Genomic DNA, 20,041 nt, shown 5'->3' with positions numbered 1-20,041 from the left:
TAAATGCGATGGTTTCTTTAAGCAATTTGTCTGGAGTGGCATAGGGTCTTCTGCTTGAGCAGAAGGTTGGATAGAAGACTGCCAAGTTCCCTTCTAAGTCAGTTATTCTGTATGATTCAGCAAATATCTTAGGCCCAGGGACATAATGTAAGAGGCAGGGGGTGTTTAAAAAGGCAAGCCCACAATTCACCCTGGCTCAAAGAATAGAGTAGAGTAGAGTAGAGTAGAAATAGAAATAGAAATAGAGCAGAATAGAATAGAATAGAAATAGAAATAGAGTAGAATAGAAATAGAGTAGAGTAGAGTAGAGTAGAGTAGAGTAGAGTAGAGAAGAGTAGAGTAGAATAGAAATAGAAATAGAAATAGAGCAGAATAGAATAGAATAGAATAGAATAGAATAGAATAGAATAGAATAGAATAGAATAGAATAGAATAGAATAGAACAGAAATAGAAATAGAGTAGAATAGAAATAGAGTAGAGTAGAGTAGAGTAGAGTAGAGCAGAACAGAACAGAACAGAACAGAATAGAAATCTTTACTGGCCAAGTGTGATTGGACACACACGAAATTTGTCTTTGATGCATATGCTCTCAGTGTACATAAAGAAAAAATAAAATACATTCATCAAGAATCATAAGATACAACACTTAGTGATAGTCATAGGTTACTAATAAGCAATCAAATCATAGTAGGAAACAAATAAAACAGTATAAATTGTAAAGATACAAGCGACACGGTTATAGTTATAAGTTGGAAGAGATAGATAATAGGAAGGATGAGAAGAATAATAGTAATACAGTCTTACTAAATAGTTTGACAGTGTTACGTGAATTACAATTATTAATTAATTGTAAGGGATCAATTAATTAAGGGGATTACAATTAGTTAGGGGTCAAATCCACTGCTTAAGGTCCATCGTTTTTTAATTCCAGTTTGTGTTACCTGTCATCTGAATTTTTAAATAGGCAAGGCTCTAGCTTATTTAATTGCAGTGAGCTTCCCCAGTACGTCAGCATTATCAGAGTAAAAGTATTTTAGGCAGGAACCGAGTGTTGTGCCTTCCATCAGGACATCTTTTGTTTCACCCCCACCCCCAGGAAGAGTCTTTCAGCACACACCGCATTTGTGTGAACGTCTTTCACTGCCATCTCATTGGCTGAGGAGTGGGTGTTGTGTGAGAGGGCAACAATCCAGCTCTGGCATAAACAGCAGATTGCAGCGCCAGAGAATAAATATTAATCGCTTTCCACCAGCAGGAGCTCAAAGCCTACCGGTGTCACGTTACTGTAGAAACTTTCTAGGAAGTGTTTACTAGAAGCTCCGATTTCATTTGCAGAAGTGAGAAAAACAACGCTGTTTATCTTCTGCAGGATTCGTGTGCCTATGTGGCAATGCTCTTTGTGTAGCTAAAGCAAGTGGTGAAACAACGAGACAAAGAGAGGACTCAGTCATTTATGAAGGTTTATACACAGAGAAAGTAAAAAAAAAACCTTGTGATCCCTGGTTGATTTCATGGTTTCTTCACCAGTGGTGAAGAAATGGGTTGCCATTAGAGGTGGTATTCAGCAGGTTCTGACCAGTTCTGGAGAACCGGTAGTGGAAATTTTGAGTAGTTCGGAGAACCGGCAAAAACTACCTCTGACTGTCTCCGCCCCCATCTATTCTCTGCCTCCCAAGTCCCAGCTGATTGGCTGGGTCTTCTTTTGTTGCCCTACACAGGAGAACGGAGCTGGAAAGCAGGTTAGTGGGGTGGGGAGGGAATGGGATTTTACAGTATCCTTCCCCTGCCATGCCCACCAATGGATCCTCTGGAGATCTCACCACCAAGCAGGAGCCACATCTGAACTGTGCTCAACTCCCCAGGTGAAGGCTTTCAAAAAGGAGAGTCTGAAGAGATTCTCCGTCTTCCAGGTCATGGTTGTCTCAAAGGTGCTTTTTCAGGAGGCAACTGGACTTCCTTGTTTTTTTCTTTGAAGACGTTTCACTTCTCCTCCAAGAAGCTTCTTCAGCTCTGACGGGATAGTGGGGATTTATATTCCTTAAAGACTTGCCATATAAATCCTTCCATTCCCCACTATCCTATCAGAGCTGAAGAGGCTTCTTAGATGAGAAATGAAATGTCTTCAAAGAAAAAACAAGAAATCCAGCAAGGGTGTGTGTGTGTGTGTGACATGATAGCTGTCTTCTGGTACTTGTGGGGTTGTCACAAGAGAAGAAGCGGATAATTTATTCTCCAAAGCACCAGAGGGTAAGACAAGAAGCAATGAGTGGAAACTTGTTAAAGACAGATCCATCCTGGAACTAAGAAGAATTTTCCTGACTGTGAGAGAAAATAATCAATGGAACAGTTTGGGTTGTGGGTTCTCCATCATTGGAGGTCGCCTAGAACAAAGCTGGCTGAGGAATTCTGGGAGTTGAAGTCCACAAGTCTTAAAGTTGACAAGGTTAGAGATCCCTATTCTAGAAAGACCAGACAGCCATTTGCCTGGGATATAATAAGGTTTCCTCCTTTGGGGAAGGGGTTGGATTAGAACCTCCATGGTTCCTTCCAACCCTATGATGAACCAACTCAGCACCATCCACAAGTTAAAAAACTATTTAGAGATTCTTCTCTTTCTTCCCTTTTGATCTCCCAATGAGTGGCATTGGGGGGGGTGGGGGGGGATGGAAATGACAACTGACCCCAAAGCAGGTTGCACTAATCAATGCAAATTCCCATTTTGTATGTGAATTGTGACCTCACCTGCAGATAGAAAAGAACTGGAGCTTTGGTTGCAGCAATGAAACAAAAGGCTAAAAAGTTGTATGTATGTAGTTACCTACCAAGCACTTCTAAATTATATTAAGGTAACCAAAGATATCTTTACACCCCCAAGGCATGTCAAAACATTTGAGCACCCCTAATGTTTGAAAATGGAAAGCTGAAAAATTCAACACGCCCTAACTGCAGCAGCATGTCACGAACAATGTGGAGTGTGTGACTTTTGCAGTAGGATATTGCAATGTTGTTTTCATCCTGTACGGAGACTACTAGACACAACTGCCGGAACCTCAAATAATTGGACACTATCCTGTTGAGGAAGACTAACTTAAATGAATCAGGATTGGTTTAGTTCCAACATAAGACACAGAGGCTGCATTGTGCCCTAGAGATCCTGAGATGGGAACACCTACAAAGACGGCGGCGATGCCATGTTTGTTGGCAACTCATTATCCTCATGGCGGAAAGGGAAGGGAGAAAGGAGACTCCAATACTGATTAACCTCTAAGGCAGACTGAATTTCAGCCTCCAAATTCCCACCAAGAGCTGCTGAACTTTAAAGGCTATTTTAAGTTGCCAGCAAATGCTCTGAAGGAGGAAGAGGTCACAGCTGTGCGGTCTGGCAGTGGGTGCGCGCACACACTGCAACAGGAATTGGGCTTCTGCCCAGGCTGGAATTTGCAAGCTAAATCAACACACAAGCCAAACCTTGTTGCTCTGCTGGCAGCCCAGGCTGAAGCAGCCTCACCATTACTCAAATGGGCCCAGCTGCTGGGGCTCAGCACTCCTCTCCCAGGCCTTTCCATCCAAGACTTTTATCCTAGGTGCCCATTGAGCACCTTCAACAAAACAGGCTGCTAAACCTTTTATTGGAAATATTCATCTCTCAGAATAATAAGAGTTAGAAGGGACCTTGGAGGTCTTCTAGTCCAACCTCCTGCTCAGGCAGGAAACCCTACACTATTTCAGACAACTCATTATCCAATCTCTTTTTAAAAACATCCAGTGATGGAACAACCACAACTTCTGGAGGCAAGTTGTTCCATTGATTAACTATCAGGAAATCTCTCCTTAGTTCTAGGTTGCTTCTCTCCTTGATGAGTTTCCATCCATTGCTTCTTGTCCTGCCTTCTGGTGCTTTGGAGAATAGGTTGATCCCCTCTTCATTGTGGAAGCCCCTTACATATTGGAACACTGCTATCGTGTCATCCCAATCCTCCTTTTCATTAGACTAGACATACCCAATTCCTGCAACTGTTCCTCATGTTTTATCCTCTAATCCCCTAATCATCTTTGTTGCCCTTCTTTGCACTCTATCTAGAGCAGGGGTGTCCAACCTTGGCAACTTTAAGACTTGTGGACTTCAATTCCCAGAGTTCCTCAGCCAGCTGGCTGAGGAACTCTGGGAATTGAAGTCCACAAGTCTTAAAATTGCCAAGGTTGGACACCCCTGATCTAGAGTCTCAGCAACTTTTTTATATTGTGGTGACCAAACCTGGATACAATATTCCAAGTGTGGTTTTACCAAGGCATCATAAAGTGGTACCAACACTTCACGTGATCTTGATTCTATCCCTCTATTGTTAATGCAACCTAGGATTGTGTTGGCTTTTTTGGCAGCTGCAGCACATTGAAAGAAGCAACCTAGGATTGTGTTGGCTTTTTTGGCAGCTGCAGCACATTGAAAGAAGCCTGTTTTTTTTAGTTATCTCTCCCCCTAAACTAAGCCAAGTTGTTTTGATATAGATAATGGGCAGCTGTGACCTGTGAATTATTTGCAGTCTTCAGGGGTGGTGTGTCAAGTGCAGTCAAGAAAAGTCAAGTTGGGAGTCACAACGTGATCCAAGACCTCCCTGTTTTCCTTTGTGGATGCCTCTGTCACAACCCTACACGTTATGACTTTGTAGTGCTTGGTGGCAAAACCATGCCCTTCTCTGATTTACATTTTATAATTGACAGCAACATGGGTTTGGTAGTCCCAATACAACTAAAAGGCACCTGTTTGGGGAAAAAGCAGCTTCCTCATTCTCCCATCTGCTATTGCTTCCCCTGCCTTCTTTGGTTCTTTGTATATCAATGGCAGCACATACTTGGCTGGAAAATCCATTTTTTTTTACAAAACAGTGTGGGAAAGGTCTTGTTGACAGGTTGAATTCCAAAACCAATTTTCCCCTTTTCTGGCTGAGTCCACACAGTTCACTCCAAACTAAACCAAACTAATAAACCACAGCTTACCAAACTGAATCTAAGTGCTGTGGCTTGTACAGCATGTTCTCTAGGTTAGTGTATTGTGTGAATCCAGCCAATTTGTTATATTCAGCCAGTCATGGTTGTGCAAGATGAGAAGCTCTGTATATTCAACAGGAGGACAAATCCATCAGACAACCAATTTGAGCAGCCAGACTTAATGTCCCCCACCCAAAACACACAAACACACCAGTGGTGGGATTCAAAATTTTTTACTACTGGTTCTGTGGGCATGGCTTGGTGGGTGTGGTATGGTTTGTTGGCCATGGCTCGTTGTGCGTGGCAGGGGAAGGATACTGTAAAAACCCCATTCCCTCCCAACTTCTGAGGGAAGATTACTGCAAAATCTCCATTCTTTCCCCACCACACTAACCTGCTTTCCAGCCCTGTTCTCCTGTGTAGGGCAATAAAAGAAGACCCAGCCGATCAGCTGGGACTCGCGAGGCAGAGAATAGATGGGGACGGGGCCAGTCAGAGTTGGTATTTGTCGGTTCTCCGAACTGCTCAGAATTTCCGCTACCGGTTCTCCAGAACTGGTCAGAACCTGCGGAATACCACCTCTGACACACACGTGTAAATCAGATATCAGAAAAGAAAATCCTGTGCACATGAGGATTTACGCATGCTGGCCTCCCATTACAATGTGTGAAGTCTTTACTCTGCTGATATGGATATTTTGAGATAGTTACATCAGTGAACCATGATCAGGGTGCAGGGGGTACTGATAGTCCTGGACTTATGGCCCAAACATCAAAACCTGGAGAAGTGATTCTAGAAGCCAGCACTACTATTTGCACTGAGTGGCTAATGCCCTTATCGCAATTGGCAGTGGGTTAAGTGAAAACCAAGCCAACTCCTGAGAGCACTTGAGGACGGAACAAAAAGAAGATTATTAAAGAGAAACCCAATCTAGAACAAAGTAGAAATTTCTTGACAGCGAGAACAATTAATCAGTGGAATGGCTTCCCTCCAGAAATGGTGGGTGCTCTATCACTAGAAGTTTTCCAGAAGAGATTGGACAATCATTGGTCCAGAATGATATAGAGCAGTGATGGCTAACCTTTTTCGTCGTCGCGTGCCAAAAGTGTGTGCGTGTGTGTGCATGCGTGCATGCACCCATAATGCAATGTGCACGCAAACCCCCTGCCCCCTGTGCCTGCGTGCGTGACCCCCAACACGCCCTCTCGCCTCCCATGCATGCACAGCAGATACCCAACAATCAGCTGGCTGGCGGGAGGCGCATGCATGCTCAGTATACCTGATCTGGGGCGATGGCTCGCATGCCAGCAAAGATGGCTCTGCGTGCCACTTCTAGCGCACATGCCATAGGTTCGCCATCATAGGCATAGATTCTCCTCCTGTTTGAGTGGGGGAGATGGATTAGAAGATCTCCAAACTCCCTTCTAACCCTATTATTCTATGTTCTGTGTTCTAACTTCCAGCTGGATCCAGAAGGCCTTACTGCAACAATTTGTGGGAAAGAGCTGCAAATGTTTGCTGATTTTTTTATCTCTGGGTCAATATTGACTCCACTTTGTTTCAAGTCTTGAGATACAAAGCCCAACTCTGTTAAGTTCTCGAGCGTGCCAAAGAAAGTTGTCACTTCCCATCAAACTGATTTCATGCTCCTGTAAATGTGGTAGCAAACTGCCAGAGGATCTTTCCAAATTTCTTTAAACAAAGAATGATCTCCAAAACCCAAGAAAAATACAGAGTTATTCTAAGCAGATTCCTTTATTGTCATTCACCTACAGACAGAAACCTTGCCAAAACTAAAGCAACTACTTGCATTATTAGAGATGTATTCTGAGAATTGCTAGGGAGGAGCCACCTTAACTCTCTTTCACCCAACCAAAACTATCTAAACTGCGTTATCTCTTGGCCCTCTGAAATGCCGTCCCGCCCCCACCTGGGAATCCAGGCTACATTCCACCACAAATGAACTGTCTGCTGATTATTTTGCTCTAACAGAATTTATTGATTTGTTATATTCCCTTCGTTCTTCAGAATCTCACAGAGATTTGCACAAAGATTTTCTCTCATTAAATTCCCACACCCACCTGCAAGTCAGGTTGGGTTGAAAGGAAATGACCAGCCCAACATCAGCTATTCAATTTTCTAAGAATGGGTTCCAATTTGGTCCATCCATTTAACCCCAGGGGTATCTGTGGAGGGAGGGAGTGCAAAAAAGTCAAGATGTGGACCATGGAGGTGAAGTCCTGCCCCCTTTTAACGGCCCATATCACAAGGGTGTGTGGCTTCAATCACATGCTCACAGCTGCCATCTTGACAATTTACTGTCTACCCACAGATGCCTTGTTAACCACTTTACCAGTTCAATTCAATTGACTCATGAAAGTTATTTCAACACAATCTTCATAACCTTTTCCAATATTTCAAGCAGCAAGCTAATGTAAAGGTTTTGTGCCATTGGGAACTTTAGGATCCAAATCTTAAAAGACTTATTTAAGATTAAGATGTACCGTTGCTTTTCAAGTTATTAAGGAGTATAATCCTTCTCTCACCTTGGGAGATAGGAACACTAGAAGTACAACAAGCAGCTTTAATGGATTGCCATCTGCATAAATTCAACATTTTATTGTTCTGCGATTTTCTTTTGATATCGCATTTCAAAATTATTATTATTATGGGGTAACACTCAGAGTAAATTACTGATAACAAGCAACCTTGAATGCAGTGAAATAATCAGTTTGTGTTGGTTAATCAAATCAGATTGGGAGGTTGTGACTTCTAAAAACAATTCGCTTAGAGAGCTGACCTCAATTTAATTTAATTAACAGTTAAGAAAATAATTAACACTGCTGGAAAGGTAGAAGGTCATGTGGGATCTATTCCATAAGAAGCCAAAATGGCCCTGTATAAAATAACGCTTTCGCCCAGAATGTTTTCTGGAGGTAATGGGAAAACTGTGCATGAGATAAATCAGGAACAGCTAGGAACAAAAAAATAATTTAGAAGGCATATATTTTCTGCCAAGGCTCCTGTCCTCTGGAATAACATCCTCCTATCAGAGATTGTACAGCTCCCATCCTGCAGCTGTTCTGCAGGTTTTTAAAACTTGGCTCTGTTCCCAGGCCTGGCCTTAAGTGGCTGTGTCAAGCCTCTGATAATTTGTTCTGGATGTACCCGTCTTTCTTCTTTCATTTACTGTTTCCTAGTTTTGTACATATTAAATTGCCGAGAGTTCTTGGGAGTTAGGTAGCCTCTAGGTCAGGGGTGTCAAATTCAAGGCCCATGGGGTGCTTAGATCTGGCCCACGGGGCCACCCTGGAAACAGCCAAGTACCAGCCCGTGGTGCCACTTCCAGCAAAAACAGAGCTTGGGAGGGCTGCATGCAGGGGTGGTGTTGAGGTATTCCCCATTAGGAGAATGAGTGCACTCAGGGAAACATAATGAGAGTGGTGATGAATAACACACAACCAGCACACAGATACACTGAATAGTAAAATGTAGGTTTTACTTCCAGTAAACGGGTAAACAAAGTCCAACTAACAGTCCAAATCATACACGGTTAAAGCAGTTAGTATTCAAAACAATCAGTCCAGGGATAATCCAAAAACAAAGTCCGTTTCTTTACCAGTATCATAAACAAAATTCAGTAAACAGAGTTTGCGAACAGTTGCAAGACTCACAGCAATTCAAGCAGAATGACGATCAGGCAAAAGGCAAAAAGGAAGCAAAGGAAATGCAAAAAGAACAAACCAGGTTTCTGGCTCCATCTTATGGCCGTTGGAAGAACCTCAGCCAAGCACAATTACAACATTCTCTTAAAGATACAACAGTATTAAATGACTATCCTGGTTTATATATTGCCAACCCAACTGTTAGGTGACTATCATTCCTAACAGTGGACTTCAAAAATGTTAGCAAAGGGTTCCCTGCCCAGTTGCTGGATGGGCCTGGCCCTGGGGGACGTGGTCTAGTCGGCCTGCACCACAGCATGGGGAGAGGCGTATTTGCCCTCCCTGGGCTCTGGAGGCACATTGGAAGCTGGAAATGAGCCCATTTCTCACCTTCCCATAGGAGGCCTGTTTTTTGCCCTCCTTGGGCCTCCCCGTGCCCCATGCACTTACCTGCATCCAAAACGGTCCGTGGGGGGACTCCTGGGAGGGGCGGGGCGGGGTGGGCATGGCCAGCCAGGAGTGGGATTTTGGGGGTTCTCTGAACTGCACAGAATCTTAGCTAGGGGCTCTCCCGAACCCCTGCGAACCCCCAGCAGCTCACCCCAGGCTGCATGAGGCCTTCCCAAACTCTGTCTTCGCTGGCAGAGGGTTGCAAGAGGCCGTCGCAACCAAAAACAGAGCTCGGGAGCCCGTTTTTGCTGGCACTCGGGCCACCACAGGCGCCCCCAACCCGAGTGATGTTGAGCTGGTCACGCCCACCCTGGTCCCTGCAGTGATTAAGCTAGTGACATGGTGGTTAAGTTCATCTGGCTTCCCCTTTGACTTTGATTGACAGAAGGTTGGAAAAGGTGGTCACACCACCCCAGGACACTGAAAACTGTCATAAATATGAGTCAGTTGCCAAATGGCTGAATTTTGATCACGTGACCATGGCGATGTTGAAAAACAGTCAAAAATCACCTTTTCTGGTGCTGTTCTAACTAAATGAATTGTTTTAAGTCAAGGACAACCTGTACACAAATAACATAACTGGATGGGAAGAATGGAATTTGCATCATTCGAATAATGATGTCATCTCACATGTTATCCAATTTTCTCCATGGTGTAAAGACATTTTAGAACAAGCAATATTTTTTAAAAAAAAAAAACGGTTTTCCTGCCACATTCTAAAAAGCAAAATGCAGCCCTGACTTTCTCACGTGTGTGCTCTTGCCAGCTTTACATAGCAACAATTTAAAAAATCTGTCTGCTGAGCTGTAGGGCAAACTCTTCCCTTAGGTGTTTGTTCTACATGATGCAAACAACAGGAGTGCAAGGTGTGAGCCGCTGTTTGTGAGGAGAATGAAGATTGCAATTTTCCCTAACAAAGGTTACAGGAATTGAGTTTGTCCAGTCCGGTGATGGCTATAGCAACTTTTCGTCGTTGTGTACCGAAAGTGTGCACTTGTGTGCCTGCACCCATAATGCAATCCAAACGTGACCCCCCCCACTACCTGTGCATGCATGAATGACCCCCCCCCCCTGTATGCATCCCACCCCCGCACGGCTGATACCCAACCATCAGCTGGCTGGCGGGAGGCGTGCATGCATGCGCAGTGGATCTGATCCGGGGCAACGGCTTGCGTGCTGGCAGAGATGGCTCTGTGTGCCACTTCCGGCATGCGTGCCACAGGTTTGCCATGACGGGCTAGTCTAATGAAAAGAAGAACCAGGGCTGACATGATAGCAGTATTCCAATAACTAAGGGGCTTCCACAACAAAGAAGAGGGAGTCAAGCTATTCTCCAAAGCACCTGAAGGCAGGACAAGAAGCAATAAGGATGGAAACTAATCAAGGAGAGAAGCAACCTAGAACTAAGGAGACATTTCCTGACAGTTAAGAACAATTATTTAGCGGAATTACTTATCCTGAGAAGTTCTGGATGCTCCAACACTTAACAAGAGATTGGACAATCATTTGTCTGAAACGGTATAGGGCCTCCTGCTAGAGCAGGTGGTTGGATTAGATTACAGTGACCCCCAAACGTTTTGGCACCAGGGACCAGTTCCCTGGAGAGAGGTTTTTCTGCAGACTGGAGTGGGTATGGTTTCATGTGCTGCCTGCATTCTGAGGAATGGGCTTCACTTGTTTGCATGGCCCGATTTCTGGCATGCCACGGCCCAGGATCGGTCCACGGGCTGGCGGTTGGGAAACCCCTGGACTAGAAGATCTCCGAGGTCCCTTCCAACTCTATTATACTGTTAAAAGGCAGCAAGCAAAAATCCTGCAGAAATATGCCAGCCTCGGAGGACATCTCAAAGCAGAGCAGACAAGCCAGTCTCAGTGCCAAGGGCACTTGCAGAATGCAAAGGTTAAATGTGGGCTGTGGTCAAATTCTTGCCCTTTTCATTCTCGCCAGCTTTTCTCTGTCTTGTATTTTGGTGAGAGGTTCCAGGATAATCTAGCAGGAGCATTTGATTAATCTGAGCAGCTGTTGCCAACTATCCAGTTGGCGAATCCCGAAAAAGACATTCCTGGGACATTATTTTATCGAGTATAAAACTTTACGGAGTAAACCAGATTGACACAGAAGAAGCGAAACCAGGTCTGGGTTTCCCATGAAAAAGCAAGCATGGTTAATTCCCTCTTACCCTATGGGCCACCCACAATCCATTATGTCCACCAATCACTTCTGTTCTTTTTGTTATGGGAACCGGCCAACCACACTGGCACAGGGTGTCCTTGAGGTGAGAGCCATGTCTCACAGGATGCTTGGATTCCATGCCATTCCCTTTACTTTGTCAAGCTGTGAGCGAAGCTGTGATGACCTGGGGCATGGCACAAAGGCAACACAGTCAAATAAGCAATAAGAGTCCCTTTATTATTTCCAGCTTTGCCCCCAATGTCCAGGTGACCTTTGGGCTGGAGGAAAACTCTCCCAGGAACAGCCTTTAACTGTAGAAAATTCAGTCCAAAACAAGGTACACACAAACTGTAACTAAAAATCCAAACAAATCAAGCTGAAGTAATTAGCTTGACAGGGCAGCAATCAAGTTGTGTTATCATTTTTGATACTTAAAGTTTTCTTTCAATATATAGTGCGTTGCAACTGTGCACGCAGATATGCCGTCTCTACATCTAAATGATTTACAATGTATTTCTCCTTAGCTGCCCACACTAATGCTGCTCGTAATGTAGTAGCCTTCAGACTAGGTGCAAACACCTCGTTTGCTATCTGATTGAACCCTTGTGCTACTAATCTGGCTTTATGGGTAACAGTCCCATCCACACCTGTCTTTAGCTTATAAATCCATTTACACTCTATGGCATGTTTACCAGATGATAACTTAACATTTTCGTATACCTCCAACTTTTTTTTAATGATTCTAGTTCCTTATCCATTGCTTCCTGCCGAGCAGCCTGATCCTTAGTAAGATACAGTTTTAGTTCATTATAATTACTTGGAACTGTATTCACTTGGCATACAACACTAGCCTGATATCTATCAGGTGGTCGTGTTACTCGGGTTGAACATCCAGGTATTACAGGGCTTACTGGTGGACTCACCTGTGCTACCTGCTCCTGTTCTCCTACCTCCTCCTGTGCCTGTTCCCCTACTTCCTCCTGTGCCTGTTCTCTTTAATGGCTATTTGTGGTTTACTTATTTCATCTTTAGGGACTATTTGGGTGTCAATAATAACATCATTGCTGGATTCCTGTTCCAGTTTATCCCACCCAATGGGTTCAAGAAATTTAGCTCTAGCGCTACAGTAAACATGAGCTGGGCCTGGATCCCAAAATCTAAACGATCTATGGTTGGCTTCGTAACCTACGAAAACTGATTTCCTAGCTCTATGTTGCCCTTTCAGTCTTACGTGTGAGAGAATATGCACCAATGCTGGAGCTCCAAATGTGTGTAGGTAACTTAAATTTGGTTTTCTGCCATGCCAACCAGGGAATTGCAATCCATCAGTTGTTGTGTTAACTACATTGTTTAACACATGATTGCTACACATTATGGCTTCACCCCACAGTGTTTCAGACAAGCCATGGCTTGTAATGTTTGCCCTCTTCGTTCTATAAATGAGTTATGTTGTGGTCTGTAAGGTGCAGAACGTTTATGCTCGACAACAGCCAATTTTAGCATAGTTTGGAATCTCTTGTTAATAAACTTAGTCCCGTTATCAGTAACCAAAGTAATTACTTTACTCCTCATTTTTCTCTCAGCAAATCTTAGCCAGTTAAAGAAATTTTGGAATGTTTCTGTTTTGTTTCTCATGAGATAGCAGAAACCTTACCGTGAGTAATGGTCCCTTACACTCAAAACATAGCAGGCACCTCCCAAACTAGGTTTCTTAGGACCAATTATGTCAGCAAACACAACCTCTAAAGGTTCTCTGGTCTTAAACCCATTAAGTCTGTTTGCAGGAATAACCTTACTTTTCTCCTGACAACACGCATTACAGTTTAAGTACTTGCTACAGGGTTTTAATTTTACTCCCTCTGATAAGTTGACTGTTTGTTTGAACATTTTGAAATTAATGTGCCCCAAACGTCTATGCAGTAAATGTATACATTCATCATATGGCTGAACATCGTTATAAACCGAGTTAACCATCTTCAACTGGGTATCATGTATCACATATAAATCATTCTCTAAAGTAGCAGCAACACTTTTACCCTCTTTCTCTATTATACAGTTATCTCCCCTAAAGGTTACTACATAACCAATATTAACTAAAGCCTTTACTGACAATAAATTAAATTTTAGTTTAGGTACCTATAACATAGTTAAATGCTCATTTACACAAGAACAATATGCAGTACCTTCACCGGACGCTTTCATCTTCTATCCATTTGCCAATGATACATGTTGCTTACTCGTAGACATCTTTACAAACTTCTCTCTGTCTTAATAATGCACTGTGATATTTTCCAACCCAACTGTTAGGTGACTTACATTCCTAACACGTGCCCTAGGATGAAGAGGGGGTGGGCCTGGGTCTTCCTCCGAACTCCCTCTGCCTTGCTCTACCTCTCCCCTGCTCTGCCCAGCTGGCCTTTGCCCTTCCCCAGTTTCTTCCAACGCCAACAGAGCCACGCTCCCACTCCCTGTCATCTGTTCGGCTTCCCACTCCAAGTCAGATTCCAACAGGGGCATGATAGAAGCGAAAAGTGAAAGTGCGAGTCAGTCTTGACACCTGTCATATAGGGCCATACCAGTGGTATGAGCTGTGTTTTTTCCCCAGATGAAAGTACTTCAAAACCCTGTTCCTCCAGAGCTCCAACACCACATCGCCATTAAGAAGTTTAACTGCATTAATAAAAGTCTGTAGCGATTCTCAGTCACCCAGGTCATGGTTGTTCCAAGGGTTGCTTTTTCAAGAGGCAGCTGGATTTTCTTGGGGTTTTTTTTTTTTGAAGAGGTTTTGCTTCTCATCCAAGAAGCTTCTTCAGCTCTGACTGAATCTTTCCATTCCCCCACCATCCAGTCAGAACTGAAGAAGCTTCTTGGATGGGAAGCGAAACCTCTTCAAAGAAAAAACAAGGAAGCCCAGCTGCCTCTTAACTGCATTCATTCATTCATTCATATTACCTTCATTCCCGATGCAGCTGCCGGCCCACTGGGATCCACTGCTTGCACGTGGCAGGGCTTGTTCCCTCGGACCACAAATCCCCATCCAACAGCATCACCTATGATCTTAAAGGAAAAGAAGAAGATGGCCACACTGAATCTTGTTAATCATCTCTCTCTCTCTCTTCTTTCTTTAAGCAAAGAAATGGCATTTGATGTTCGGTACAGTGATGTTTATCCACTGTATACGGTTGATACAGTGGATAAAATCTACAGCCTCACTTAACTCCTGTCGAAAAATGGTTAAACCTCTTGGTAAAGCAGGTTATTCTGGAACAGATTTTTAGATACAACTACATTCCTCTGTATGTACCCATGAAATCAGGAGATTGGGAGTTCTAGTCCTGCCTTAGGCATGAAAGCCGACTGGGTGACTTTGGGCCAATCACCAGGAGACAATGAATTCTAGTCCTGCCGTAGGCATGAAAGCCGACTGGGTGACTTTGGGCCAATCACCAGGAGACAATGAGTTCTAGTCCTGCCGTAGGCATGAAAGCCGACTGGGTGACTTTGGGCCAATCACCAGGAGACAATGAGTTCTAGTCCTGATTTTAGGGCAATCACCAGGAGACAATGAGTTCTAGTCCTGCCATAGGCATGAAAGCCGACTGGGTGACTTTGGGCCAATCACCAGGAGACAATGAGTTCTAGTCCTGCCGTAGGCATGAAAGCCGACTGGGTGATTTTAGGGCAATCACTCTCACTGAAACAAAACCACTGAACAGGGTTGTTGTGGGGAAAATAGGTGGAAGGAATATTATGTATAGTCACTATTTTGAATTATTCATAAAGTAATAAAGGCAGGATGAAAATAGGGAGGGAGGGGGGTGGTTGGCGAATATGAAGATGTTCCAATTCTTATTTTGATGAGTAATCACAATTAACATCTTAAAGCTTAGTTCATTTCTTTTAGCCCCTGCTTTCTTCAAACACTACATTCATCTACCTTAAAAAACAAACACTCACCCACCCAGCTTTCAGTGTATCTGCTGGAAATTATCCAAGACATTTACCTACAGACTCAACTTGTCTTTACACTGTGGAGTAATGCTTCCACACACCCACTTTGGGGCTAGGAAAATGACAACAATGTAAGGTGAACAGTTTGTGAAGGAGCCCTTATTAACTCATCTGTCGTGTTTTCTCAATCTGCATTCCAAGTAGTGTCAAGAAAGCACAGCTTAATTGTAGGCAATTTTCCTCCGGAGAGACTAAAAAGCAGAACTAATCTGAAGCATTTATTCTGTATCGACTATAGGTTAGTTTATATGCTATCTTTGCTCAGAAAATAGCAATAGCACTTAGATTTATATGCCACTTCACTATGCTTCGCAGCCCTCTCTAAGCGGTTTACAGAGTCAGCCTATCACCCCCAACAATCTGGGTCCTCATTTTACCAACCTGGGAAGGATGGAAGGCTGAGTCAACCTTGAGTCAGTGAGAATTGAACTGCAGTCAGCCAGCAATTAGCAGAAGTACTGCATTCTAACCATTGCACCACCACGGCTCATATAAAGCGTTTCATATAAAATGCATATAAAGTGTTTCTTCTAAGTTGCAAAGTATCCCATGTTCAAAATGTTTCTATACATATGTGTTTGTATGCACATGGGTACATGTACAGTATAATATACATGCATATATGTATCTACCTGCACATCTGTATATGTATCTACTGTATTTATAGGTAGTCCTCAAGTTACAACCATAATTGAGTCTAACAATTACGGTTGTAGGTCATAATGGTCGTAAAGTGGATCGCCAAGCGACTGAGCCCAATTATATGACTTTTTTTGCATTGGTCATACGTGAACACCACAGTCGTTATGTGAAGCGATTGTTCGCTATCGGCTGGGTTTTCCCAACAACGGGAAGTAAATGTTAGTTTCTAGCAAAACTGTCATAAAACATGGTCACACAACTATAAGCAATAGCACTTAGACTTATATACTGCTTGACAGTGCTTTACAGCCCTCTCTAAGCGGTTTACAGAGTCAGCCTCTTGCCCCCAACAATATGGGTCCTCATTTTACCCACCTCAAAAGGATGGAAGGCTGAGTCAAACTTCAGCCAGTCAGGATCAAACTCTTGGAGTGAGCAGTGAGTTAGCCCTGCAGTACTGCATTCTAACCACTGCGCCACCATGGCTCTTATGACTATGGGCCATAAATAGGGCTGGCTGCTGAGTGCCAAAAATGTTCTCACAGCACCATGATGAGAGGTGACATTGGAACCATAAAACCAGGTTGTAAGTCCCTTTTGGAGGGACCGTCATAATTTTGAACGGGTATTAAGTGACCGGTCATAAGTCAAGGTCTATCTGTATATCTGTCCAGTTCAGTTCCTGGCAACTGCGTGTCTCTGTTCATGTAGTTTTCATCGGCAGTGATATTGAAGCAACTTGCCATTGTCTTTTCCTAGCCTACTTCCTTGACATTTTCTGCCAGCGTCCATTCAAGTCCCAACCCAGTCCAATTCTGTTTAGCTTTCTGACACCCCACCTCCATCTCCAGCTGGACACATAAAAACACATTATGGCCCTAATCTTGTTAATCATATTTATCAGATGACTTCGAAATCATGTTATTTCTACACCACTGAACGAAAATAGCTTTACACCGTGTCTATGGAGATTCTCAGTCATCCAGGTCATGGTTATCCCAAAAACTTCCTGTTGTTGTTTTCCTGAAGACGTTTTGTTTCTTGGATCAAAGCTTCCTTGGTTGAGAAGAGAAACGTCTTTAAAAAAAAGTCAGGTTGCCTCTTGAAAAAAAAATCACCTATGGGACAGCTTTACACCATGGTCAAATTCAGCACCTGAAATTTAATAGCTAAAATTCTAAGCAGTGGTCTCCACACTGCACAAACCTTTGTGGAGAATAAATAAATAATTGAATGCGATAAACAGCAGAAAATAAAAATGTGAAACACAAACTTACAGTGAATGTTTTCCGGGCATAGGGAGCCCCTGGCCTCAGAAGTTCTTCAGGAGTCACTGTTCTTTTTAGTACTAGAGGAGAAAAATGGAAGGAAAGACACCTAAATAAGATTTGTTTTTCATTATTCTTCAGAGATTGAAGCTGCTTCCAAATTAGGAGTCTAGTCTGGAATTGTCCGGCTTCATTCAGTCATTTTTTACAAGGGTTATATTGCAATTTCTGCTTTTTTTCCCCATCTCCTAAAAATGACCTTTCCTGAGAATAGAACGATTACCGTGTACCTGTCCTAAGAAGGAAACCACTGGGCATTTTTTCACAACCGTCAAGGACATCAAATGTTCATTGACAACAGAGTGATGTATAGAGCAGGGGTCTCCAACCTTGGCAATTTGAAGACTTGTGGACTTCAACTCCCAGAATCCCTCAGCCAGCTTTGCATCCAGAATGACCCAGATGTGCTCAAGCTATGAACTTCTAAGGGAAAAGGCTGTAGCGGGGAATTCCCTTTCGCCTCAGAAAACGTAAAATAAAAATTAAGCTGGCTGCTGATTTGTGCTTCTCCTTTTCATAAAGTCCCCGTTTGTGCATCTGCCCAGGAAATGCCTGGTTTCCAAGCATTTAAATCCAAAGAAACAAAATACAGTTAATAGCCTTGTACAGTGTCATGCCCCTGGTGGAGACTGACTCTGAGGAAGAGGAGGAACAACCAACAGGGAGTGGAAGTGTGGCTCCAGAGGTGGTGGAGGAGGCTGTGGAAGGGCTGAGGCCGGCTGGGCAGTCAGAGGAGGAGCCAGGCCCATCCCCTATCCATCCTAGGGCACGCAGGAAGGAGAGGATCAGGGAAAATTATGGTCTACTTGGGAGGAGAGGACCATGATCCTCTTCATGGGTTGCAGGTGTGAGATCTGCATAAAAGATTGGACCTGTGTGCTAACAGACGCTGGAGACAAAGTAGTGTTTTATTCCTAAAGAAGGTTTATCTTGGTTGGTGTTCTTCCAACAAACTGTCCCTGGTTATCTTCCTGAAGTTGGCAATTATCTATCCTGGTCTGTCGAGGAACTTTATTCAGTGCTGTTTGTTTTTGGTTTTTGCTTCCTTATTGGCTCTTTGAATTTGTACTGTGTTTCTTTCCTTTGAAATGTTATTTTGAAAATACAGTAGTTTACTCCTCCACTATGAACAATTAAACAGTGAAGCCAAGTTGAAGGCATTCAAGGATTTTAGTTATGTTTTGGTTTTTGTTATATTTCTGATATACTCTGGGTCATCGCATACAGGTAGTCTTTGACTTCTGATCATACTTGAGCCCAAAATTTCTGTTGCTAACATTTGTTAATCGAATTTTTCCCCATTTTATGCCCCAACTTTCTTGCCACAGTTGTTCAGTGAATCACTGCAGTTGTTAAGTTAGTAACACAGTTGTTAAGCGGATCTGGCTTCCGCAAAAGGGGATGACCTCACAAAAGGGGATGACCTGCAACCATCATAAATATGAGGCGGTTGCCAAGCAGTGAGTTTTGATCACGTGACCATGGGAATGCTGCAATTGTTATAAGTTGTGAAAAATATTCATGAGTCACTTTTTCAGTGCCATTGTAACTTTGAACAGTCACTAAATGAACTGTTGTAAGTCAAGGACTACCTGTATAGCTACAGGGAAGAAGAGAGGAATGATGCTTTTTCGGATTATTTATTTATTTATCTATTTATTTATTCATTCATTCATTACTTATCTATTTACTAATTCTTTCATTCATTTACTTACTTACTTTTACTTACTTACTTACTTAGTTTTATATCTTGCCTTTATTATTTTCATAAATAACTCAAGGTGGTGAAACATATCTAGCACACCTTTCTCCTCTTATTTTCCACACAACAACAACAACAACCCTGTGGGGTAGGTTGGACTGAGAGAGAGTGACTGGCCCAGAGTCACTCAGCTTAGTGCCTAAGACAGGAGTAGAATTCACTGTTTCCTTGTTTCTAGGTCATTACTGAGGAAACGGTTTGGTCCAGGGTTAAAGTTGTGAACAGTGGATACAGATAAACTCCTAATCATATTTTACCCTTTGAATCCAGATCACTCCACAGTCCTAATCTTGTTACATGCTTGTGGAGAAATTAATCAAATATATTGTATACTCGAAAGCACTTTCTAGCCTTGTGTCTTAACCTTTTCTGAATGACATCACAAGCACTATTCAATAAACCCCAAAAATGCTTTTTATTGCTTTGTCCTTCGAAATCCAGCATCAGTTCTATGAACGGAAGTCAGTGCAACTACTGTCAACCCTGAGATGAACCTGGCCGGGGATATCTTGGAGGATTCAGGGTTGCCACACCAATGGCAGGAGGGGGGAATAATTAAGACAGGGTGTTGTAGCCAAAACAATAAAGTTTTCCTGTGGGAACCAAGGACATTCTCACAGATGGCTGACCAGAGGAAGAGCAAGTAACCAAGCAACCAACCAGCACCTGGATTGGACAGCGTGATGAATGACTTGGGGTGGGGTGGGGGATGTTTACTTTTAACCAGGGGAAAGGTGCAGGAAAATTCAGAGTTGGCTTTCACCAGTTGTTCCAATATGAAGTATCCAATAAACTGTTCGCTGAGGAGTTCTGTTTTCCATGGGTGCATTACTCATAATGCTGACAACTTCCTTTTAATTATCATGGATAGAAGAGGAATATACCTTTATTACAGTCTTAGACCAGCAATAGACACCACTATTTACAATATATATAAAAATAGTACTGAAACATTATAGTACATTAATAGTGGGTAATAACATCCCTGTTAAGAAAATACCTGTTCTCAAACAGTTAGGATCA

The 20,041-nt window shown here is 43.0% G+C and overlaps 1 protein-coding gene across 6 annotated transcripts in view; it reads right to left on the bottom strand.

Moving 5' to 3' along the window:
- Positions 1-20,041, bottom strand: part of DEPTOR (DEP domain containing MTOR interacting protein) — an 88,206-nt gene that overhangs the window by 3,357 nt on the left and 64,808 nt on the right. For all 6 annotated transcript variants that reach the window (XM_087931670.1, XM_087931671.1, XM_026703605.2 and 3 more), the window contains 2 exons: positions 17,206-17,276; positions 14,228-14,332 (listed from right to left, as the gene is read on the bottom strand). In XM_087931670.1, the coding sequence (XP_087787796.1) occupies positions 14,228-14,332; positions 17,206-17,276 (176 nt within the window). The remainder of the gene's footprint in view (positions 1-14,227; positions 14,333-17,205; positions 17,277-20,041) is intronic.

Source organism: Pseudonaja textilis, chromosome 3 (genome assembly GCF_049901715.1).
Source record: "Pseudonaja textilis isolate UNSWEBS1 chromosome 3, rPseTex1.2, whole genome shotgun sequence".
Classification (NCBI taxonomy): Eukaryota; Metazoa; Chordata; class Lepidosauria; order Squamata; family Elapidae; genus Pseudonaja; species Pseudonaja textilis.
The sequence above is the reverse complement of the archived record's forward strand: the minus strand, read 5'-3'. Positions and strand labels throughout refer to the sequence as shown.